We start from the raw sequence: 27,863 nt of genomic DNA on the forward strand, positions 1-27,863 counted from the left end.
AAAATTGAAATATATTATCTTTATAAAATAATCGATTAAAAATTATTAATAGGTACGTAATAAACAATAATGTTATGAAATCATAGCTTAAAAATTAAAAATTGGCAATTGGTAAATACTGTTAATATAGTAATATCTATGCGACTATGCCTATACGGCTATATCTATTATTAATAATTGTGATAGTAACGAAAGCGAAAAAAAAATATTATGACATTTTAAATTTACATCCATCGTTAAATTGAGACTACTTTACGAGGAATATGACAAACCATGCGCGATACTTGTAGCAGTTTTAGATCTTTCTCTTTGGATGATTTTACTATTACAGCAGTTTTATAGACGATTGTCGGGATGCGATAGATGTATTATAAAAGTTTTATTTTGAGAACTATACGCATTACGATTATGATTATATATATGATTGTATGCGATTTATAGTGATATATATTAATGTTAGCTTTCGGCAAAAGGTACAGCAGTATAATGGCCAAATAGTAGATATTTCGTCACCTCGGGTAAAAAATTAAAAAATGAAAAATATACATAAACTTGCGTACAACAATAAATACGAGCAAAATATACGAAAAAAACCAGAAAACCACCGGAACCCGTCACCACGTTCGCGGAACGCGAATCTAGGGTAATGTGACATCAGTTACGGCGGAGATCAATTTTATCGTGTGAAAGGATTACAACACGCCCACTTACCCCCACGCCACGGTGCGATCACTGATTCACCGTTCGCGATAAATTGCCGCCGCCGCCGACGACCAGCCGTCTCGACGCATCGCCGTCGTCGTCTCCCTTCACCCCAAACCCACCTCCCCACCGAAGCCGATCGTACTCCGCCGCCGCCGCCTATAGGGAACAACGCAACGCGTGTATGCCGTGTGCTGCACTCAGACGGTCCCCCTGGAAACGGTGCGCGCGTCCACGGCGGCGGCGACGATATCAGCAGTCCGGACTAGCAATGCCGGTGGTTTGACGTCCGCGCCGCGCACTTTTCACCCGCTCTCCGCGCGTACTATGCTCTTCTTCTATTCTTCCTCCTTCACGTCTTTTCGCCCGTCTTCCGTCCCGACGACGGCCCGTTCGCGGTCCGACGACACCTCGTCCGTACGTCATTTTTTTCCCAGTCGGACTTGACCACCCCCTAATCCTTTCCTCCCCACTTCCACCCCGACTTTGATCCTTCGACATATTAATATACCTCGTCAAAAGTGCGCTTCTCGTTTTTATCGCATAAATTATTTTTCTATCACACGCAAACACATAATATATTGTAAAGTAAAACATATTATTATAATACCGTCGTTATATTGTAATATATATATTATTCTATATTTTGTACGAAAAAATCACATCAACTTAAACTATAAAAATCGCTTCAATATACTATATATTATTATATAATATTATACATACATACACACATACACGACACACTCAGTGCGGCGCATTATTCATCCGGTTGCCAGAGGAAATTGATGGGACCTGCTGTTGTGGATGGTACGACCGTTTCAATGAGAAATGGAATCATTAACAGAGGATCAGAACAGGCCTGTGGAACTTTTGTCACCGTCCAGAGGAAGGAGGAAACAAGCAAAACCTCAGCGAAAAAATGGTAAGTGTTTCTTCGTTCGTATATACCTATAGTAGGTAGTTAGTAGTTGTAGGAATAGGATTTTCTGCATTTCGTCGATCATTCAATAGACGACTCAGCGATGCATCCCGAGTGTTTTTCTATGATATGTAGATCACGTTAGATCGGCCGAAGATTTTTGGGGCCATTGTGTTTTTTAACCCTCTTTGACGCCGCGAGGGCGGTCACACGGTCGCCGCTGGCACGTGCTACTATACTACCGGGCAACATGGCTGCCACCACCGCCGCCACCCACGTGTGACGTCACCCTCTTACCCCTAAGGGTTCACCTGTTTTTTTTTTGTTCACCCTACTATATCGCATATAACAAATGACATTTGCGATTTTAAGGGCGTTATATACATTTAGGATTGTAACGACAATGAGTGTTGCTGATTCATATATAACGGTTTATTTTTTTAAAGCCTGAAATTAGATCATCATCCCCTATGGTATCCCTGGCTGCAATGTTTTTGTTTAATTTTTTCGCTATTGTCTGAAACGACATTAAAATTAAAATAAACCGGTTCTCCAGTTTAACCACCTTATACCATACATATTATGATCACTGTGTGTATGACACAACATATACCTATTGTGTAGTAAAACAATAGTAGGTAAACTGCCTATAATATGTATACTTACTTCGTAAATGATATTCACTTTGTGTGAACCTGTGTGTGAATAGAGCCAATAACTTTTCTTTTAATTTTTCATATCACTCTCCAGTGTGTAATAAATTTGACAATTCGTCAAATTAAAAGAGTAGGTAAAAATAATAAACAAACACATTTAAAAAACGTATTTAACAAATTATAAAAAAATCAGTTGACATTCAACTCAATTAAAATGAGTTAAAATAAAAATAGTAATTTGTTTATCCAACCAGTCTGGATTTCTATCTGTATAGATAAGATATATAATTTAATTAATTCGTTTTAACATTATTAAAGTTACACACATGTGACATTATACGATATATATTTATATAATTGTCCTTTTATCTGTATACGAGAACAAGATAGTATGATGTATTGATATATGATATAGTATTATAGTAATATTTTTTGTAGTAAACGTGTAAAAATATTGAGTCTTCGTTAAATCTTTTTTATGGAGTTCTCGTTTAGATTAGCCGTTAGTATAATTAACGAGGAATCAAATTCTATCTAGTTATTTATTTTATTTAGTTATAACTACTGATAATTTATATATGTATTTTATATCTTGTCTATTTTATCTATATTCTATATTATACTTTACAATTGTACATTAATTTAAAAGTTAAAATTGTAACATAATATAACATAATATTATGGTCTTTCGTATTTATCATTATTTATTTTTATTTACAATTTATAGGTAAGTATATACTATACGTTTTGTTACATTTTTGTTTAACGTTTTAGGTGTATTTTACAATGTTTAGTTTCATAAAATCCAATTATTGAATTAATCTGGTTTAGAACGCGTAGGTTTTTTATCATAATTTATTAGGGCTTTAACAACAAATGCATTTGTAATATGGACTGTTTCGTTTATCCGCGTAAATTACTTTACTGTATTATTATTTAATCATAATTTAATCAAACTATATCTATGAACTTAGTTTTAGAATTTCAGAATTCTGTTTTCCTGAGTTGTGTGAATACACAGACGTGACATTTTTTATAATTCATAATTATGTATCGTTTATAATGGAAAATGGTATTGTAAATATTTAAATATTAAGAATCATTATATTTTTTAAGATAATTCAAAATTCAAATTTAAATGTAACAGTATTTGTTTAATCTATCTTCTATAATATTAAGTATATATATAGGTACTACCAGTCCATAATGTTTACTTTAGAATAGCTAATAGTATAACAATATTTAATCGATTTTAATGTATTCGTCTTGCTATGTATTGGCGGCAATTCCTAATTAATAATTAATTGCATATTGTAATTCTACATTATTACTTATTACTTTATAAGTGCATTTTTAGATTATATTCATACCATTCAAAGCAATCATATTTATTCGCCTATCCTCAAACTTAATTTTTTAATTATCTTAACCTAAAGACATTTCTAAAAAGTTTTGTGAAAATTCTACTGTCATACATAAATTAATTTAATTTACTATTTAATTGTTATGATTAAGTACGTCTCATAAGTTATAATTTATAAATATCATAGTCAAATATTGCGTACGCATCTAGTTTCTAGTACAAAATAATTTTAACAGCTAATTTCTCACCATTGGAAAAACTCAGATTATATGAGACTAAAGTTATTATATTTTTAAATTTTTTTATCGGCTTTCGTAAAAGCAACTCATCATAATACAAATTACGTTTCGATGTAAATTTGTCCAGTAGGTATCAGCAAGACCAAGGGGGTGACGTTTAATTTAGCTTGCGCGTCTGTGATGATCAACCGTGCGAAATTAATCATCCGGGGGACGTCAACCCCCTCCAACCTTCGTCCGTTGGTCCACAGATTTTTGCCACGCGCCCTCCGTACCAGGTGAAATGAAAATATACTTGTTTTTTTTTTCGTTATACTATTGTAAACCTTACAATAACACAAGCCCCCGACTATTTCCTCCCCCTGTTTGCGATACGGCGGAGAGGGTTGGGGAGGAATAGAATTTGTATCAAGGGTCATTTTTAAAGCGGTGGATTATCGACAGCTCCGGGGCGAATCCGTTTTTAAATATCGTACGGGGGAAACAACAAAAAGAAAGAAAAGGGTCGTCAACGCGTGCAACCGGCGTTGGTAGGCTCTATAATAGCTGGCGCACGCGCGAGTTTTTTTTTTCATTATGAACCGGTAGCGATAAACCTGAACGGCCTTTAGGCCAGGTGAGACCCGCGGGTTCCAACGGTCGCGGCCGCCGGCTTATAACAAAAACAAAATAGTACCAACAACGAGACCGTACAGTCAATTAAATCCGACTTTACTGAGCATTATCGCATCTTAAGTTATGTGTTGGCGTGTTTAAGTATTATGTAAATACGTGATGTGTGATTCTATAAATAATCGTAATAATAATAACAACTTGCAGCATAACACCTTGATACGCCGGTTACCTGTGGTTGTGCTGCCGATGTTGATAATTGTGTTTTGTATATATACCTATTACGTCTTGTCGGCGATTTGATAATTAATGTTTTTTAATCTCAGTAAAATTGTGTATGGATCGAGTGTTATATGGTTGATTTTAAAACAATTTACTATAGTATTATATATACATATATATTTATTATTTATAATAGACTATAGGAAAGTTTTAAAACAGGAACACGCTGCAGTTGTATTGAAACATAATACATAATACCTATACGAGTTTTATAGTAGTTACTAGTACTTGCAACTTGCAAGTAGACAATAGTAATTTAGTAGTTACAGTAATATAATAGACGTTAAGTAAAATAGTAAAATAAGTAAAGAATAATATATTAGTTTTTATAAAGAAAGAAATAAAGAATAGTGGAAAAGCATAAATAATATGACTTGTAAATGACTCGTTTTGATGTAGATAGGAATACTGTATATAGTGTATACGTATTTCGTTAATTAATTTTTGGTTAAATATTTATAGAAGTTTGGCATCAGGTAGATACCAGTACCATATTTACTTTTAATTGTACTTATTATACATTTCTAACGTTATTTATTTTACGGTTTAAATTTTAACATTTAAATTGTACAAAAGTGTGAAACTTAAATTAGTTTTACATTATTCTGATAAACTTGAATATAAATATTAAGCTAAAGTTGTAAATTAAGTAAGCTTCTATATAAACTTATTTATTGTATTGTTAGTAAAAAGGGGTTTGTATTACCCTTTTGATTCCATCCCTTGGATTAATAAACAGTAAGCACACGTATTTGCGTTTCCAAAACATTTACAAATATAGATATACATACAAAAAATGACAAAGAAACAAAGAATACATTCTTAACAATTAATTTCTATGGAAAAAACATTTATTAAGTAAAAAAGTCTCAATAGGAAAAGTATTTAAATAATATATGAGTTTTAATTTTATCCTGTGAAGTATATTTTGTATTTTAAATTTTATAATTATCGATCGCAAAATTGAGTTTATCGGTATATATAATATATATATGTAAAGAAAAAAAACAAATGTTTTAACTTTTAGTACGTATGTGTAAAATTTTGAAATATATATACCTAAGTGAAATTTTATTCAATTTGACTAGGATTCAACATGATATGAATAAATGCTATTAATTGTTTACCATATAGTGTATAGTATTGAAATAAAATAAAGTTTTAAGTGTCTCTTCTTATTAAGGATATAGTTAGTTAAGTTGGATAATTTAAAATAGAGTTAATGTAATAATATTTTATGTTCGTCAATATATTACTTATGTTAAAATTGTTTTAAATTTTGAACCGAACTTCGATGTTGAAACTTCAACCGATCGTTTTTAGCAGCTGTTATAAACATAAGTCTCTATATTGGATTAATTAATTATTGCAGAGGTATTTAGTTGCTCGTCAAATGAGTACCCAAATGTTTTGGAAATCTTTATAATACGTAATATGTACACTCTTTGTCAGAAACACCTTGTTAATTATTAATACGTAATAATATATATACGAGATATGTGTGGCGTGGTGTGTGTTTGTGGGAATTTTATGTAGTAAGTGTGTATATTGTACATATACATTATACGTATCATATTAAACTTATACATTACTATTATGTTCTTTAAAAACCTTTACTAAAATAAAATACACTTCAGTCACTGCGGTCGCTGTATACTCATTGGTGCTTCGCGCGCGATGCAGGAGAATGGAGACGTGCGTGACGTCATGCACTTGAGTGCCTTGATTGATTTAGTGCATCCGGCCAGTTTCTTTTCGTGTACACGTTTTCATGCCAGGTGGGTCTAAAATATTGTATTATTTTTCATTATTACTGCCCCCCCCCCTTGCCATCCCGTCGTATATGTATTATGTTTAATATATACTATATTATGTATACTTGTATATACCTACATCTCGGGGTCACACAATTTGCGGGACCGATCGAAACAATACCCTTTTTTTAAGCCGCACTCGCGAAACGTACCTATTGTATTTCTCGTCGGTCGACAAGAAGAGATTATAATTACTGCATAGAGATTCGCGCTCGCTGTATATAATACGCGTATTATATCGTCTTTATCTCATCGAAAACCGAAAGCCCCCATATTTGGACGCTAAGTACATTGTAATATATATTTTTTTAAATTTTACGACAACTTATTTATCTATAGGAGGTATCGGCATGAACGATGACTACAACCTACGCCACAGTATAATACCTTATACCTATATGCCTATATGAGTATATGTATAATGTGTACCTATATTATACGCACAAGACCGTGCCACTGACGGCGGCGGCAAGTGGGGTTAAACTGTCAATAGACTGCAAATATAATAAGTCGGTGTCGTCGATGCTGCGGCGGGTATATGTGCGTATGGTCCCCGGGAGAGGCGAACGAGCTGCAGAGAGAGTGAGCGAGCAAACACACTAATGTAATATTTCACCTGAAATACTTCCAAATACACTCTGTATATGCTCGCGACACATACGCGTGTTACATATACACACACACACACACACACACACACACACACACACACACACACATATATATATTATATATACTACACACACATACCGCTGTCAAACGCAGCTATAGAGCTCATATAGCGTGTGACACCAACTTGTGTGTGTATGTGTGTGTGCTCGAGCTAGTGTTTATTATATAAAAATAATAAATGGTTTTGTTTTGTACGTGTCGATTTTTACGAGAGATCGTGTTGACGACGGTCGGCGAGAGAGGTAAAAACCGGAGACCCGACTTGTGAAAGATATGCGTGCGGAGAGGGGGTCGTCGGCGGTTATGCTGCAGGAGGAGTGCGACGTGTATTATAGTCATATATGTGTATTGGGATACGGCGTGAGTTCACGGTCCCCCGAGATAGCCTCACCTGATTCTTTTATATTATTATATTATTTATTATGTGTGTTCATCTCTTTTTCCCCGTCGTCGTTCACTATTTAATATTATGTACAGCTTCACCCATCTCGCTGCCCGTCGTCGCGCTGTCGGTATTTCTATTAACAATATAATAATGATAAAAATAAAAAACGTAATAATATTTAATTTGTGTTTGCACGTGGACACCGAATCGTATCTTATCGTGTTACTATAGGGTCATAGAGCGGGTTTATCTGCGCGCCTACTAATAAATAATAAGTTCATCCGTGTTAATTGACGTGGTGCATATGCATGTATGGTTGACAATTTGTATTTTCAATAATTATTAATCACCAATCGCGTACCTTATTATAATGTAGATGTATTACACACACACACACACACACACACACACACACACACACACACATACCCTCGCCGTCAGGTCACCGATAACCTCGACTGAGGCACGATTATGACTACGATGATAGTCGCATCAGTGAATCACAATAATCACTCGTATATATCTCAAGGCGTAATAATATTATATACAAGTAACAAGTTATATTATGTGGTCGTAAACGTCTCGTAAATCACTGCGATTTGATAAAGTGATATCTTGAGACTTGGGCGACTACGATGAAATCCATATAGTAGGTACTAACAAACAACTCGAGTCCAAACGAATTATTTTTATGAATATAAAGACGAGCCTAATCGGTTTTGAAAAACTAATAATTGGTCATCTATTTTATTATCATCGCTTACCGCACACATACCCTACCTGTGGTCATTGAAATGTGTTCGGAGACGTATGTCCGTACAATTCATAGTAAATTGATTATTACTATAATTATTACTGTTATACTGATTAGCTATCGATTAACTATAGCGTTACGTATTGACGATATAAAAGACGCGTGATATTATTGTATACTAGATTTCAACACGAATACTACGAGTATAATATACATTTACTAAATAATAAATGTTTGAGAAAATTTAATTTGTTTCATTAAAAATAAATATTTTTTCTTTATTTTTTATAGCTATGTTAAAATGTTTATAAAAATATCGAATAGGTATACTTACAAGTTTTTTTTATAGTTTATGATGATTATAGTTTATGATCTAAATGCATTTTATTACTAATGTAAATTTTATTATTAATGTATTTAATAAAAATATTAGCAGTGTATAAATATAAAAAAATCTTTACTCGGAGATGATATTTCGGCTACTGTAAAAATAAAACTTTAAGCCAACCATAAGTTTAAATATACGAATTATTAAGAACTAAACATGCTTTTTCATAAACTGTATTTTGTTTAGAAAAATGAGAAACATATTATAGTTTAAGGTGCAAGATAGTTTGACAACAGTTATCCTTTTTCTTTTTCTTTAAGTAGGTATTGGCTTTGTTTCTGCCAATTATATTTTAAATATGATATGGGTTTTAGAATTTTAAACTAGATTTAGTGAGTTTGAGTGTATTATTATCGTTATACTTTTTATTCATCTACTGAAATGTGTAGTTACGATAATTTATGATTATGTGTATGTCAAAAATTACATAACTATTTGATAATTATTATTTCTCCTAATTAAAATCTTGAAATAATAGTCGACAGTAGTATTATAGTTGTGAGTACAACGTCTAGCCCGTGTTTTATTGGATATATCGTTTCCGGGCTGAGAATTTCCCATTTTGTGAGTGTAACATACACGGTTTTGGGCGCAGGCCAATGACACCTTTAAATCACTGGGTTTTATTTTTATATTTTATTCCGCCGTTAAATTAGACCAAAATCGATTCGACGGCGTCCGTGGTCCTTATTAACTCGTGGGGAGGAGACGAGGTAGAGGTGGAGAGAACAGCGTGTGGCTTGCGTGCGAGCATATACATGCATTTTGCTTATTTAAAAATAGCGGACATTCCAGGCGGTCCGTGTCGAATTTGGCTTGGAACAATACGATTTCCGAACGACGGCGCGTCTTGTATACTTCCCCTTGTTCTTCGCTCCCCTGACCCCTAACACCCTATCCAAATCTAGATCCTCCGGCGAAAATGACAATGACGGTTCCGGATGACTCTTGTGGCGCTGTTGCTGCTATACCGCTCGGTACTTTTTCTATATATATATATTATATATATATAATATGTAGGATTTTGCGATAATAACACGATAATTTGAGATTTTTTTCCGGCTGTGTGTTTCGAGCCAAGAGAACACCGCAAGCATTAAAGAAGAGTTGGCGATGAAAAATTGTTAGATTCTAAAGTGCGTTAGAATTTCAGTTTGAATGTATGAAAAAAAATATGTCCTATGCCGTGGTTATTTGCAAACTGGTTTTTCATATTCTATATCTTCGAAATGATGTAATTATTCTACAATTGTATAACTATTAGTTTAATTTATTTATACGACAGTTATATGTTACCTTTGTAGATCTGTGAAACATTATGCAACAATACGCTATAACTTCTCCACAATAGAGTGGCATTTATTGTGGTCTCATTCGAAATACGGAGTCATATTATATATAATGATGAAATTGTGATGGGCAGTTTTTCTCTTCACACATAGTCGAAATGAGATAAATTGACTTGTTTTTAATATTATTGCAGTAATTAAGAATAAAAATAATTGATGCGACATACGTAGTTTAATCAAACTTAAAATTATAATATAATATATTATATGCGCCGTTTGAAAACCCATAGGTGTAATCCGATTGATAGTGAATTAATGACTTAATAAAGGAGCATTCAGTGTTAACATGTTATCTTGACACAAAGAATCGGTACTTATTTAAAAAAAAAAACAAGGTAAATAAGATTACTGCAGTTATTTGATTTCCTTATTGAAAGTGAGTTATATTAAAATAAATTTAGCATAATATAAATACCTATACAATAAAGTTAAATTATACCTATACAAAATACCTATACAATCTTTCTTATTACCGAACAATAATATTTTTAATTGTAAAATCCATTCGATTATGTAACAAATCTTAAAATAAATTACATCATATAAAGCTCAGTACTTTTACATTTTTGGATTTAACTTTTTTATTATAATTTGTCATAAGTTTTGTACAAATGAATTCGCTGCGTTATCGTACAAATCTCATTTAGATCTGATAAGCCTGAATGTGTTACACACGTATGATATTATGACGGTGGGCCTCACGTGATTTTGTCATATTATAATGGTAAAACAGAATCGATTCATATAGACAAAAAAAATAAGGCGATTAATACATTATTAAAGGTGCTCAAATGGCCGTACCTATACTTTTGCCAAGTGATAGTTATATACATCAATGACTTGACTATCGGTTTCATGTATCTGTAGTTGGTTAAAGTTCATTAAAAATGTTTATCGATTGAGAACAAATAGAAGTTATAAAAATAAATTAATAATTATCAAAGAAGTATGGTGACGGGACAGTCAGTTGAGGTATATATATGTTACACGTGACAAATGTTAAATTATTGGCCAACAAAAAGACCAATTATTATATATATGAACAATAATATGAAGGTACGGGTTAAAATGATTACCTACACTATTTTATATTTATATTTTAATGATAATACAAAATAAAAACACGAACTATGTTCATGCAAAGACTGGAACCTATTTATACATGCGCAGTAGTGCCTGCAGGTTAATAGGTAATGCACAATTAAAATTAACTGTCTAAAGGTTATACATATAGTTGATTAAAGCTGAAAGTAAACACAAATTAGCTGATTATAAATACCTTTATGCATAATATAATATAGGTGCAATATGTGTTATAGGTGTTATAGGTGTAGATGAGATATTATGTTTTTACGTTTTGTTTATAATGTTTATATACAAATGACCATACTATGTAGGTATGTATTCTAACAAATATTTTCATACATTTATATTATATACATGATTTAACTATATTAACGTTGTGGTTTAATCGGTGAAATTTGGGGAAATATCTGTATACAATTATAACCATATTCGTTGGTGGCAAAGGTAGATATAGAGTAGTTCAGCAATGTCCATATTCATAAAATATTTAAGTTTGAGTTAAAAACAGTTGGCGTTTAAAAAGTTAACTAAAACGATAAGCTGCAGTACCTGTTATTATTAAAGAAACACATTACATAAAGCTTGATAATAAACCACTTAAATAAGAATAACAGTAGGTTGTAAACAAGAACGTATTAATTAGAAGCAATAAAAAAAAAAAAAAATGCTTAGTCTATAAAAGAACATATAACTGTATTATTAGTTATTACTACATGAGTAAATGGGTAATATATTATTCAGTGTAAATTGTTATTGAACAATTAAGTATAGGTACAAAGTTCGTAACCGGAATTCAATTTTGATTTTTGACTGCTCTTTGTATATATTATTTGTATTTAAATGTACAATCATCGAAATACTTAAGTATAATCTAGACTTGAGGAGTTAGCAAATTGATCATAACAAGAAATATGTAGGTACCTATATATTTTTATCGTTACGTAAAATAAGAAATTTCACAGCTTTCGAATGGACAATATATGAGAGCAAGTCAATATTACCAGTAATCAAAACGTGTACATATTGGACTACCGAGATTACAATTAAATCCCTCGATTTAATAACTTAATTTTTATTTTTTTTCCTCTCATAAGATCGAAGACTTAAATCGAAAGGACTTGAACATTTCTTTCTCCGCCGATTAAACCTATTTCGTTTGAAAAATTCGACATTATAGGTACCTATATTATGCAGGCACGTACTTTTTAACGTATATATTCCATTTCGAAATCCTACTTAGATGTTTTATACGGATCAATTTCGGACCTACTGCTTAATATTAAACCGTGTAGTTTCATACCTATATACCTACCTTACCTCAACCAATCTCGTCTGGTGTGCAATGCACATTGGCTAACGTGGGTATACATATTTTATATACCTATACATTATACGCGCTGAAGTCAAACATGATTATCAACGACACGAATAACCAGCCGACCACCGGCACCGAAGCTACCGCGCCAGCCAGTGGTGAGTATAGTCGTCTTTATCGTATCTTAATGGAAATACGGAAAGTTTCTGCAATAATTTGCGAAAGTTGTTTTTAACATTATTATTTTACGTCAAAACTTTCGGGCCAAACTTTCCGGCTGCGCCGAGAAGAGTCCACCGCCGCCGGCTTTTATAATCCAATGTAATAATTTAACGAAACGGCGCGTAAAATATTTAACAACACGTTTCGACATTGTATAAGATGGATGGACGCCGCCGCCGCCGTCCGCCGCAGTCGGAAAACAAGGAGCGAAAGAAAACCGCTTATCAGTTACACCGCACGGGGAATTGGTCAGATCCGATGACACGGCTTTCGCGGTGGCAGCAGGTGACGCGTGTTTGTGTTCTTTGTACAGCGCTCACCTATATTATTATAATATCGTACACCTAAGAGTTTTTCGACCATCGCAATCCGGAGAAAATGTGTTTGGAAAAAAAAATAATAATAACAACAATTAATAATAATATAATATAATATTATGTGACTTATCTACATTATTCGTGCGCACGAAATTATTGCTCTGTCTCGATTCAACGAGAGTTCGTGATTAGTTGGCGATTCTGGTCGCTCCATTATGCCATTGTCCGTTCGACCCGCAGGTGTTGTTGTTTATAAATTGTTATTATTTTAATAAGTGCAACTGCATACATTTTTTAAGTTATATTATAATGATCAGAAGAAAAAAAATGAGCGCATTTATTATAAAACTCCGCACATCCACACACTAGGTATAAATATGTTATCAACCAGTTGACCTATTTCTTGATTTTAACATTTATATTAAACAAAAATTCATCAATGTAGGTAAATTTCTGACATTTTGCGGTTAGTTGATTTTTAAAAAAAATTTTCTTTTAATTGTGCACAACATGGATATACGTAGGTGTATATAACTACTGTCTATAATGTCTATTAATGTGGACAATTAACAAAACTGACACTAGATTTATTTTGCAAATAAACATAAAATAATATAAATATAATAATACATCTATCTAGGTAATTGTACCCATGTGAATAGAATAAATAATGATTCATGATGCTATATTTATTAATAATTATTATCATATAAGTGGTATAGGTACACATTGAATTTGCATATTTAATTGAATTTATATATTGTTTTTTTTTTCGTTCGGGTGTACGCTGTTAATTTGGTCAAGGTATAAGAATTACGATTAAACAGTAATAGTGTTAATGTTCAATAATACCTATACAATCGGAATAAAGGTTGAAAATATTTTAATTGTTGAAGTAAATGTTATCATTTCTAATGTTATGAACGATACCTAAGCCTGTTAAAGAGTTTAAATGTAGATGTAAAATCAATACATACGTCTTCTATATGAAGTTAAAAAGTCAGTTTAGGTATGTATAAACAATTCAAGCTATTACACATGTTTGATTTACTATTTAATATTTTTTAGTTATAAATTATTTAGATACAAACCTAAATTTTGAATTAAATTGGATTTTTTTATGGGATAATAGTTGGTAAACTTAATTGAATTTTAAAGAATTGTCTATTTGTTTCTATATTGCTTCATATTTATCTTTTAATGTTTATGATACAATCATGTTTTTTATAATTATTTTGTTGTTGCCAACGTGAGAGGTATACAATATATATCAGAATTGTTAAAATAGTTAATTTCAAAAAAAAAATACACATTATAAACAACAAAAAATTTGTTTCAGTGAAGCGTTAAACGAATAGTTTTACAATGCATATTGTTTTTTGTGTGTGTACCTATACTTTACGCATCTTTTTTTATTCCAGCAGTAGGAATTACTAGTTTTCCAAAAGTTTTCCACGGCCTTGATAAAAAAATCGAAAATTGAATACCAGACGGTACCAGAGGGTGTTTTTGAAATTGTATCCTCTTTCATTAGGTATTTGTCATCAACATATATTATATACCTGTATAGATTGGTCGCTAGATACCAAAGCATTTAAATAAGTAAACTGTTAGCTTATCTCAATTTTGTCAATAACCTATTATATTATATTTGATTTAGGGATAAAACTAGTAAACTATACCGTGTATATCATAATCGACCATTTCGAAAATATTATCATACATTTCTATTATGGTTTCAGCTTTCGGTCCACAATGATAATATAACTTATCTTAGTTATTTATTAATCTCCAACCACTGAGTCTACCATCGCAATATATTTAATCTAACCTATTACTCGTCCACGCAAATAATAAATCGTAAATAATTTATGTAAATGTTTGATGAGTAAACATATCTCGCGAATTGCACGAAACTATGTACATTTTCTGTTTATTTTTTTTTTCAAAGCTACATAATATCCCGAGTTTGTGTACAATTGTCGCGTGAACAATGAACCGCGAGACCGGTCATTCGGGTCGATCAAACTCGACACAATAATAATGTAGGACATAAAATAATATAATATAATATTACATTAGAAGTGTAAACTCGCTTTGATTTATTATAATTCTTCAAGTCGGCGTCTACGGTGCAAAATACCTGCCTGTGTTTGTTTCACATCATCAACCTGTCTGATAACATAATATATATAGGTAAACATTGAACGCCGAGGAAAAAAAAAACAATTAAAACAATATGTATATAGGTAGGTATACGAAAACAAAACGATTTTTTTTTCTTTTTGTTAGGAACCGTTTACGTGGGTATATGAGAATCTTTTAGACAAAACACACCTGATACACGACGGTTTGTTAAAGAAAAAAACCGTACACAGTCCTCACCTTGATTGTCTACGTGGCTTTTGAAATCGCTCGGGAATCGAATTACTGCCTGATCAGCCTTGCGACGCACTCCTACGATCCTTCTGCGGAGCCGTATACACCTTTCTCGGAATGCCCGGCTAGCTCTTTGACAAAAAAAAAAAAATAATAATAATAAAAGAGAACGAAAAAACAAGTATTTAATAAAACCGAACTCCCAAGTGTCATTTCAGACAATTACGTCATTTTTCGTAATAAATTTAACGTGAATGAAAACAAAAAACACTATATATAATATGTATATACTATATTATACACTGTCAATTGTCATCCTCGTAAACATATCATGACGTGTGTTTGTCGTGGCACGTTAATAATTAAATTGAAAATAAGCGTATTATAATAAATGTATATAGGTAATAATAGTAATAACTAACGACCGGATTTTTGGACAGTAAACACTTGAAAAAAGCGAAAATGAAATTATCGGTTAATTAGGATTTAGAGAGTAACAATATTTTCAGTGCACTTAAAAATTATATTTTCATTACTATTAACTTCATACTGTAATATTTTTGTATGTATATAGTGAGTGTATAAGTAATTTTATAAGGCATACAAAATGTCATCTTATTCACAAACATTTATTAAAATTTACTTCTCTATACATTTCTAAGTTTTTTTCAGTGAGTGAAAAGTTTCTACGTTTTTGCTTACGTTCTCGACGGGTACACCTATTACTTTAATATCTAGTCTCCCGTCTATCGATCGTATGGTTGTCACGTCTTCGTTATCTTTATTAAATCGTATTATATCAAGTATAAGTTCCAAGTACAACGACATTGATAAAGTAACATACCCATGAATATTACCCATATATCCCGTAATAACTATAGTTAATCACACAAAACCGTACATTTTGATAAAATATAATTGAAAATGAGCAACCTCGATACGTGCAAGTTAGTGTAAAATAAAAATTTGTTTAATTTATTCAACTTTCCTTGATATATAACTCGAGTGTCAGTATAAATATAGATTTTAGAACACGCAATAAATGTTGAAATTGCGTGAAAATCCGATCTTAAATAATCATAATTCATAATTATACATGCAGAAATAATTTTATCAGCTATATGCCTACATAGATAGTAATATGTTAAGCGCCATTTGTTGTTTGAACTAAAATAATATAATGTATCCATTTCCAATATAATTTTACAACATGAAGACTTGCTGCAGTTGAACTGGTTTGACGCAGGAAAAATGTTTTTTTATTTAAATTGTTCAACTTGAAGCAGGTCCCCCCTGACATGACCAAAATAATTATATGCAATTCGATGTAATATTAAATAATACACCTAATTATATACTGATGTTACATAACGTAACGTTAAATGCGCAGTCTTACATTAAAATATTATAACGGAATGATAAATAATTAATAAACGAAAACTATGTACAGAGTTGTAGCTACAGGTTAATGATTGAAAAGATAAAACCATCAATATACATTAGACAATAATTAAATATTATATCACATATACACACTATCGTAATATATAGCATATATATTAAAATTTAAACAGAACAATTATAAATCAGGTGAAATACATGCAGCAAACGACATAGATATATTATTTTAGTTGAAGAGTTAATTAAACTATTCTTACGATCTAACACTCGTAAAGTCGTAACAAATGAATACCTAATATGTATATTGTATGCACTGTATAATAAACAAAAAGTACCATGATACAGTACAGTATACAATTGTCAATACATTCGCGATTTTCTTTTCTTTTTTTTTGTGAGCGTAGGTCATGAAAAGGTTTTTCTGGTGTACGTAATAAACTTGTTGATATCTGATGGTTGGTTTTTATGCTTTCGTAAGTACTTTCCCACGTATTAATAATATACCTACTTTGGTATTTACTATTTTGAATAATTATTTGCTTGTGTACATAATTGTTGAAAATAATTTCAACGTATATTTTGACCTACCGCAATGACATTATTGATGTCATTATGTTTTGAACTCTTTTATTTTCCACTTTATATTATAACGATAACGACGTAACAGTTTTCAACAAACGCAAATTTCCGAGAAATTAAAATAGTAAAACGAGATTTTAGGAAAACCCTTATCTTTAAAAATATGTATCAAATTAAAAAGTTATTACTTATTGATAAGTTATCATTAAAATTTTTTTTTTAACAAAATAACGCGTCGTGAATGTTTTTGAAAATAAAACATGCTATTTCATTTATTTAATGAGTTAATACAAAAGTCGATATGTAGTATTTTGGGTTGGAATTGTTTTTATTGTCGTGCGCGCGTCTGTATGTTATATGAATTTACACTGCGAATGAAAACACTATAGGGAAAAAAAATGAATTTCTTAACCTTCGTTCTGCCTTTGCGTGGTATGTGATAATAACGATGACGAGTCGGATAATTATTGTCACCGAAATCGTGATAAATGACCCCTCCCCCCACACGCGGACGAGTATAATATATCAAAATGTGCAGTGCTGGGCAATTATATGGAAGGGGTCGAAGATTTTTGTTAATTTCTCTCGACACCTCCGAGCAATGATCGATAGTCGGTCGAGTTATTTTTGTTGCCGCCCAACCCGGCGGTGGCGGCGCTCCGTGAACAATTATTCCGCTGCGGAGGAAAAAAACTCACTCGCACATACGCACACCGCGACCGGCGCCTTCTCAAAAGAGCCGTTGAGTGACAGACTGACATACGGCCACTTAATGGGTATACAGGCCACCTGCCATTGCTATTATTAATATGCGCGTTTTCCCTTGTTTTCTGAAGAAACACATTTTTCGTACGAGTCACTCTTTTCCTCATGATCTCCCGACCGAGGATTAAGAACGAAGACGCGACGTATATCCTTCTGTTTTTTTTTTTTGTTTGGCCATTATGGATCATTAACGAAGCTAAATACGTCTTTTATATTTAATTATATGACGTGTCTAGTCTAAGTGTGTGTGTGTGTGTGTGTGTGTGTGTGTGTGTGTGTGAGTGTGTGAGAGATTGTTTCGCTTACAAAAATATGAAAATGGTGAAAACGTATTTTGATGATCATATTATATACGTATAATTGTGTATTATTTATGTTGTGTATATTTAAAACTTTTACCGTCTAACCATTATTTAATGTATCTTGTATTCATTGTTCGTTGAGTGTTGGCTGAGTATTTTTATAATAATTTCAAAAACATGATTTTTATAAACCTTTTATACATTTAACTACACTTTTTTACAGCTTTTTACTTTATTACTGTACATATTAAATGATAAAAAATTATCCATTTATTATTTATTATTTATTTTTTTATATATTAATAACGGTACCTGCCTAATAAAGTAATTTTTTTATAGCATGTTTATAATAAATTAACTAATTAATAAACATATTTGCTCTTTTGATTCTGTAATGAAACACTTTTTGGTAAACGCTGACTTCAGCTTGTAATTGGCCACACACGGTTTGTAAATCTACACTGTTATAACTTATAAGGTTACTAAACGATGTATTGACATAATGACGATTGGAACTGATTGAACAATTTTTTATAGGATTCTAACTTATAGGTACCTCTATTCCGAATTGAGACGAAAAATTAATTTTTACTGCAACTGCTGATGTAAATATGTTTTGGTGGGCCATTTCAATGTTAAACCCTAGCAGTCTGTCTTATAAGTTATAATAATATAATAATAAATATAATAATTATACTATATATAGCTACTATGCATTTATTTAATTCATTACTATTATTAAGTGAGCAAGTTTTTATAGTTAAAAAAAGAGAAAAGGTGTAAATTAAGTTAATACTCTATATGTAGTCGTAAAATGATGGCTATCATTTTTTTTTTAAATTATATTTATGTATATTATAATTTATAATTATCATGTTTGTATAATGTAGATTCCGAGGGTTTGGATGTATTCTAAAGAAAATACATGTTATATTATTTTTAATAAATATTTTTTTGATGCCGTAAAATTGTCATTGAAATAAAAAAATGTAATAACATTGTTTATTTATCTTTAAACGATGTGGCTAATCCGAAAGAAATACGTATATTATGCCGTCGTCATGGTTCCGCATACGCGAGCAGGTGAGTGAATAAAAAAAAAATAAAGAAGAAACGGGTCGGTGTCATTGGTGTTCGGCTGAAGGAACCATTCCGTGTGGTACACGTGTATATATAGATATAGATATAGTTTTTAATGTGGGTTTTATTGATCTCGACATTTGTCGGGCGCCGGTACGACGACCCCTTCTTTTCTTATTTTTTTTACCTGTGCTCTAAAGCCTCAGAGGGTATCTTGAAATACGGGGAATCTCGACGTCTGCAATCGTGGAGGTAATATGAAAGACATTTTTTTTTTTTATGAAAACTATATACACACTTTATGGCCGTACAGATTATTATAATTCTTTCTTAATATTCTTCCTCTCGTACATACGCGTCTTAAAACTTAAAAGAGGAGAGTTAAGACATCAAACGAATTATAGAAAAAAACAAAACTAAACATATAAGTATTCAATGCATCGATCGGATGGCTGAGTCACATCTTATGAAATTGATTATGCCGATAAAACATTTCATTTTTAAAAATTGAAATGTTGAATGTAATATTGTTAAATTGAAAATAAATAACAAAATAATAAAATCGATTTTGTCAAAAATTGATTTTGCGTAAGAAATTCCTGTTTTTCGATTTTATTTTTGTTCATTTAGATTATTTTGAAAAAACTCGAAATTTTTTTTTACGGAGAGTATTAAACTACATCCAATTAACCAGAATTCACTTCCAACTATTAAAAGTGTCTTCAGGCACAAAAACACACTTCATTATTGTTAAATCAATACCCACATTTATGGCTCCTCTCAGAATCTAATTAATTTCCAAAAATCAAATAAATTATAGATTGCAATAACTATAATAGCTATTATGTAACAAGGAATACCGCAAAACAACTTTTTAGTTTTTATTAAGAATTAATTATAGTGATACCGCCTATATTATAGCTATAGTATTGAAAATAGATAATAAAACTATGATTTCTCAAGTACCTATACATTTTTTTCATAAAACTTAAATAAAAATCCTTAAACTCATAAATAAAGTGGGGCTTATTTTATTATTTACGTAGGTAGTCATCTTTGTGTAAAAGTTTAAAGTTTATTCCAACTAATTTTTTAGTAATCGGTACTTCAAAAGAAATTATTCGAGCTGTTCTAAAAGTTTATGTATTAAATTTATATTTGTATACCATATAAACCTTGATTCTACATAATATAATAGTCGTATTGAAATGTATTTTAAGTGGCATATTAGATTTTTTACTTATATCTATTTAGAAACATTATTATGTATCTATATTCAGTTTTATTCTACAGTATAATTGTATTTTTAACTTAAAAAAAAAAGGGGGGCTAGATTTAAATTCGTATTGTTCATTGTTGCATCTGGCTTAAACCACTAAGGGCGAAATTTTATATTTTTTAGTAACATTATACATTTTTAATTTCTTATTCAAAATCAGCATACTCGTGGTGTGACTGTGTGAGTATAAGGTAATTTACTTAGATAAATGAGAGTCAAATTCAGATGGGTAGTTTATGAGTTATAACGTATAAGTATCTATTTAAAGTTTATATGAGTGAAGTGGCGTTAGGGGTACTCGGTAAAATGTTGGCCCACTACACCACTCGTCTAAACTTTAAATGCTTATCAATTATAACTACTGAATTTCTTATCCTATATTTGATTTTATAGATAAAAATACTCTGAATAATATTCTATTTGGGAATATGAAATTAAAAGTGTATGTTTTCATTCAAAAAAGTAAAAACTTAAAAATTATTGTATTGTAACGACTTAAGGTTACTAAAAAAAAAACACTTTTGTGTTTTCTAAAATAATCATGGTGCCTTACGTTAAATGGATCACCCCGTATTGTTACTCGTCAGTTATCACATGATGTATTATATATCTACGCTCGTGCAAATGTTCGACGTCTGTTGTATACTCCCCGCTGCAGCGGTAAAATATAATTTAAATCAGGCCGCGTGTATAACGTCATGTACGTATTGTTATTAATAAAAATAATATATTATAATACGCGTGCCCGTCGATTCGACTCCGTTGATAATTAGTGACTTTTTTTCTTCTTTCCTCCTCGTCGTTCATTCATATTTTTACGTCTCGACGGTTTCGCGTTGCGATTAGGTACGTGTAAGCGATGGGGGAAAAAATGAAAAAAAAAAAATTATAAATAAAAATAACGCTCGCGCGGACCCGACGGACAGATTTACATAGTACACAAAGCGGTTCAGTTGCAGGCTCTGCAGCAGTGCGCGCGCGAGTGTATAATAATAATAATAATAATAATATATAATATCGCGTGTGAGAGCGACGAAGAGAGGGCTACACACACACACACACACACACACACACACACACACACACACGCACGCACACATACACACATATTACACGTAGGTAGGTGCAGTGTGTGGGACGAGAAGGGTGACGCGTAATTTATTGTAAAGTCCACCCCAGCGTGTGCCATTGTCACCAGGGCCCCCGCTCGCGTTTTCGCGGGGGGAGTCCGGCGGTGGCGGAGTGTCACACGTGTGGCTGTGACGTTGTCGTCGTCGTCGTCGTAGTCGTCGTATATAGTCGTCGTATAGTCGTATTATTATACAGTGGTCGTCGTCGGGTGACAATTGTCCAGGTGTGCCGAGCCGACCGACCGACCGACCGACCGACGACGCCGGCTCCCCCGCCGCACGCGCTGCACAATGGGTCCAGCCGGCGTGTATAATATACAGCAATAACTGTTGTCGTTGTACCGACGCCCCGTCCCCGCACACGCTGCACAACAACAATACAATATTATAATATATATATATATATATATAATACCGAAGGGTTGTGTTGGCCAAAAACCGTCGTCCTGCTCGCAACCCCCTCCCCGTCGCTTTGCACGGCATTATATGTATGTATATATTTTCTACACGGCGTGTGGCACACGTACTCGCGCGTACATATGATAATGAGATTTGGATTTGTCAAAAATCGATACACGTTCGGCGGCGGCGGCTGCTGCGACGGTGGTGGCAGCGGTGGCGGCGGCCTGGCGTGCACCTTCGGCATAATATATTATTATGTATATTATATTTTTTCGTTTCCGTGCACCAACACCCACCCCCGCCGAACCTTTATTTCGTCAAGTGTATATAGGTGCGCGTCAAACCGCTCGCGCGATGTATAGAATCGATTAAATATAAGATCGCCAGGGCGCGTATATTTCGGAAAATTTATTCCCCCCCCCTCGTGCACCATCACTCCTTTATACGCGTACGCCTATCTTGGGCCCCTCTTACCACCTTTCCCCTCGCCGTTTCCACTGCACATACGTCTCACCGGGAAAAGGTTACGTTGAGAAATTGTATGTTTATACGACGCCGAACGCCTCTCTATACGCATAGATCATATTATTTTAATAAATTGTATACATACAAACGGACACAGCGTAGAGACGTGATATAAATGTACGTTTGAAATTCCGAATTCGGCTTTTAGAACACCCTATACGTATCGTCCCCCTATATATTTCAGGCCCCAGTATTTATAACGTTATGCCCCAATGTTTAAATAGTAAACATTATGCCGCATGAACGGCAGCAGGAACCGATCTATGTATATGCGCAAAACCAACATGTACCTATAATTACAATATTGTAAACGATTTTTGACACCTTTATTGTTTTGAATGATATTTATTTATACTACATGTTAAGATCTATTTTGATTTCAGAGAAAATATTATTGAATGACAACATAATAGGTATTACACATTTACTTCATCTGGAATTCACTTATTTCTGTAACATGTATATTAATTATGAGCTACGTGAGGAGATACACAAAGCTATTTAAATGAAATATAGGAATAAACAACTGGGTATATTATGTACAGTTAGACATAACCATTTCATAAATATTTGGTGAAAATCTCTACAGCACAAAAACAACCAGGATGTTATGAGAGGAATAGTTTTTTTTATAAGTTGTAACTTTTCAATTTTGACAAATTACATTTTCAAGAAAAAAGTAACATATTTTGTTGATTAAAAAGTGTTATTTTTAAATTAGCTGTATATATATATATATTACTATATAGTCGCTTTGATTTTTATATTAACTAATGAATTATCGATTAGTTGAAAAATAACAATTCAAAATATTGAAATTGAATTTTAGTATTTTGTTTTTTTTTATTTGTCTATATAAACCTAACTGATTGAGTTTTAATATTCATGTTTTCTTATTTTTTTTTTTGTTAAATATGTATCATAAATTATAATATAGAATAAGATAAATATTTTTACTCAAAATCACCGAACATATGTAGGTTTTGTAAGAGTACATTCGTGGATGAAAATATTTTGCACTTAATTGTTTTGAACCATTTTTTCGTTACACGCACCTACTAAAATGTCAATTTAAAATTGTCACTTTCCATCATCGCGATTGGATTTCTTTCTCCTCCTTCGCGTCCCGCCGATTATGAATATTTTTTTTATTTTTCACCTAAAACGAAGGACCACGACCGCCGCTTAATCTCGTTATGTGTATAGTATGTAATTATAAATAGACGCACGTGCGGTTTTTTTTCTCTTAATAATATTCCCTCTCGCACTCTGATGCATGTGGAAAATGGCGCGGTTTTAATCCCCCCGCCCTTGCCCGCCGCCGACGGCCGTGGTTTTAATAGACCCCCTCGCCCGGCGCGGCGGCCGGTGTCTGAGTGCCTGTTTTATAAGTGACGTCCCGTGTAGCGGACAGGTTAAATCCTTCACGTGTGACGCCTTCTATTAATTACCACGCGATATATTTTATTAGACGGTGTCGACCGTGTGTGTGTGTGCGTGTGTGTGTGTGGTGAGAGCGTATATTATGTATATGCTAAAAATAATATTCGATTTGGCCGGTTATGGCGGGGGGGCGCGAGCAATCGCCAGGGGAGGGGTGGGGGCCATCGCCAGAGCTGTCTCTGTTTTAGACGCGTAATCGCGGAAATTCTTTCCACAATATTCCACTACTATTATACTGTATTTTATTCTTACGGTTAAAGTGTACCGGTCATGTGAAAATATGTGATGCCGTGGAATCGGAACTAAAATAAAAAAAAAATAATTGTAATAATAATATAGTATTCATTAAAATATTATAATATAGTCACTCATCGGATGATCGCCGTTTCCTTTGTGTGGATTAATTTTAAGACCGTTGTCCGCGGCGGTGGACGATTTTCAACGCACGTCTTTGTACCTACCTACTCTAAAACGATCTTTAAGATTTTTTTAAACACTTTTGGCAGAGTTCCATGGAAACATTGAAAAAAAAATTGAAATATATCCTTTATTACGCTTATTAGTCAAATTATGAAAAGTCAAGTTCTAACGTTTTTTGATGCACAACAGTGATGAACAACTTTTTCTACGGATGTTTCAAGTTTTATCAAGAAGGTATAAGACGTGATTTAGACTTCCGGTTAATTTGTTCAAAGTGACTATATGAAAATTTAAATTAATTTATTAATCAGAAAATTAAATTTTTTCATGCCTTGCATTTAGCTGATTTCAAATCGGTTTCATATCGTCACTTATGCGGCATAAATCATATTAGGGCTGAATAAAATAGCTTTATAGGAGAATATTTTCACTAATGATGATTAACCAATATGGTTTGTGTAAAATAACATTAATTTTAATTTTTAAGTAGAGGTATGAGAAAAAAGCTTTTCGATTTTGAGTTGTCAATACTCAATATAATATATAATGCAAATACCTATAAACATCGATAAAAGATTTAAAAATGGTCACATAATAATTTTATACTTTGACAATATTATATTATATGATATACCTACCTATACAATGCGTAAAGACTTAAGTTTGATTTAATGGACAAATCGTAAACGTCATTTTACTAGCTGTATTATATATTCCGGAGGATTGTTGTTTATTTTATATTTCATTCATTTTGAATGTTGGCCCATAGTCCAGTAACGTTCACGCGGACACCGTGGGCACAGAAACAAAAAATGAATAATAATAACATTATTATAGGAGAGATTTAAATATAAGTGACCTAATATAATATATCATTATGTTACTACGAATGAAAAACACGTGAATACTTATAGGCAGCATGTTTTAATCATAGTTTTATTTGTTTTTTTACATGCCGTTTGCATTCGATTTTATTTTAACATCTGTTTTGTATCTTCAAGAAATGTTTTGGACAAAAATATTTTTATTCTTTTGAATTTTGAGTTTAGTAACTAAAATGTTAGTATTATAATAATATAATTATGTAAAAGTTTCGAAATGTACTATTGTATAAAACCATTACAAATTATTATATTAAACATGTCCACTGTAAACCGTTTATAAAATCATAAATTAATATGTAATGAAAAAATACATATAATATAACAATTGGAGTGAGTCTATTTAATATTTGCTTTATTGTTTTTTTTAAACATTAAATTTTAAAAATTTACCATACCATGTATTTTACCCTAATAGGTACGTATTTAACCACATTTATTAATTGTACAGTGTACACAATACATATACTTAAACCTATACCTAAGCAGTTCTATTACTTAGTAAACTATATGGATGCTTAATGGCCTTAATGTTGATTCATATCTAATTATATATAATTAATTTTACATCACTAAACATTTTAAATTTATTAAGCCTAGTAACTATATACTAAAAAAGTTTTAAATAATAAATAAATACGTCGTTATTATAAATAAATAAAAATTTGTCACTTGACGGTTAAGTTATTTTTGTTTATTCATACAAGTTAGGTGTTCATAAATTTGGATGGTTCACCCATTATATCATAGAACGGTATCATAGTTTTATGCCAAGATGAAATAATAAATCCATACATTAATAAAAACCTTATTATTTGTATTTAATTAACTTTTATATGGAAATTCAAAAATAACTGTACTAAAATAAAACAAATTTTGTGTTCTCGATTATTTACAGAATCATCAATTAATAGTTTCGTTATTATACGTATGGTATAAACTACGGGGCATTATAGAAATAAGCAGTCAAACTTTTTATATTAAAATATTAAATACTCTTTAAGTTTCGTTTGTGTATTTACTATTTTGTGAATAAATTGTGCGCATAACATATTTATGTCTTATTTACTTTTTGCAAAGAAAATGTTGTTTCCTTTTTAACCTCTGTTTGTTCGGGGAGATAACACAATTTTATCCTCCATATATATCAGAATAATACTCGTTGATTTATATTTTATTTGAACTTGCGAGACTTTAAATCATTTGTGCGTACTTTTATTGACCTTTCAATGTCTTAATACGGTGTATATTATTATTTATTTTTTAATTTGCGTGTAAATGTGCTGTTTTTTTATAATATAACTAAACTGTAGTGTAATTATAGAGTAAAAACAATTTTCATCTGACCATTTAACCACATGTTCACGATGTTCTATACAGACTTATAATACGAGTACCTAGTTAGTAAAAACCTATATACGTGCTGCGTCTATATTATATTTTGTAATATTATTATGTTAATTAGTTGGGATACATTTGACTTCTAAAGTTTCTTTTTGGTTTGTCGAAATACTTAATTGTAGATAATAATTTTCATAATATATATTCTTTTTGTACTCGGACATTTATACGAAACAACAATCGGTGACGGTGAATCACTCTTCATATCAAATCTGTATCACATATATAACTACTTGTAATATCATACACCCATCGTAAAAAAACTGTTCAACATATAATGATATAAAATGCTAATTGATATAATATACTCAACATCAGTGCTATATCGATGAAAGGTATAGTTCGAAAAAAAATGTCAAACATTCCTATTAAATTATTTTCCACCGAACGCGTCTGAAAATATATTATATACATATCATACCGCTGCAGATAGGTACCTAAATCGTCGACCAAATTCGGTTCGCAGCATCCGTAATGATTCCGAGGGTCGTCGACGTCGTAATGGCGGCGCATTGGCTGTGCGGTGGCGGCGGTGGTGATGGTGGTGGCGGCGGCGGCGTCGGCGGCGATGATGAATTCACGGGCACACCTGAGGCGGGCGGCCGTGTGTCCTCCCTCCATATATACACGCACACCGGTAAGGTCCGGCCTCGGTATCGATTCGACCTGTACGGCGCCCCCTTGAATGCTACCCGCCGCCGCCCACGCCATCGGCTTCCGACGCTCCGGCGTCGGGAAAGGTATTACGGCCGCCAGGTAAACACCGCCGCCGCCTGTGTCGCCCACTCCTTTTAACCG

The 27,863-nt window shown here is 32.3% G+C and overlaps 1 protein-coding gene across 1 annotated transcript in view; it reads left to right on the plus strand.

The window, feature by feature from the left end:
• The first annotated feature begins 1,347 nt into the window (after positions 1–1,347).
• LOC111039884 (zinc finger protein 1-like) overlaps positions 1,348–27,863 on the plus strand; it is a 175,544-nt gene continuing 149,028 nt past the window's right edge. Inside the window, exon 1 of the mRNA XM_022323570.1 lies at positions 1,348–1,627. Within this exon, the coding sequence (XP_022179262.1) occupies positions 1,534–1,627 (94 nt within the window). The 5' untranslated portion in view covers positions 1,348–1,533. The remainder of the gene's footprint in view (positions 1,628–27,863) is intronic.

The sequence above is a fragment of the Myzus persicae genome, unplaced genomic scaffold (genome assembly GCF_001856785.1).
Source record: "Myzus persicae strain clone G006 unplaced genomic scaffold, MPER_G0061.0, whole genome shotgun sequence".
NCBI classification, from domain to species: Eukaryota; Metazoa; Arthropoda; class Insecta; order Hemiptera; family Aphididae; genus Myzus; species Myzus persicae.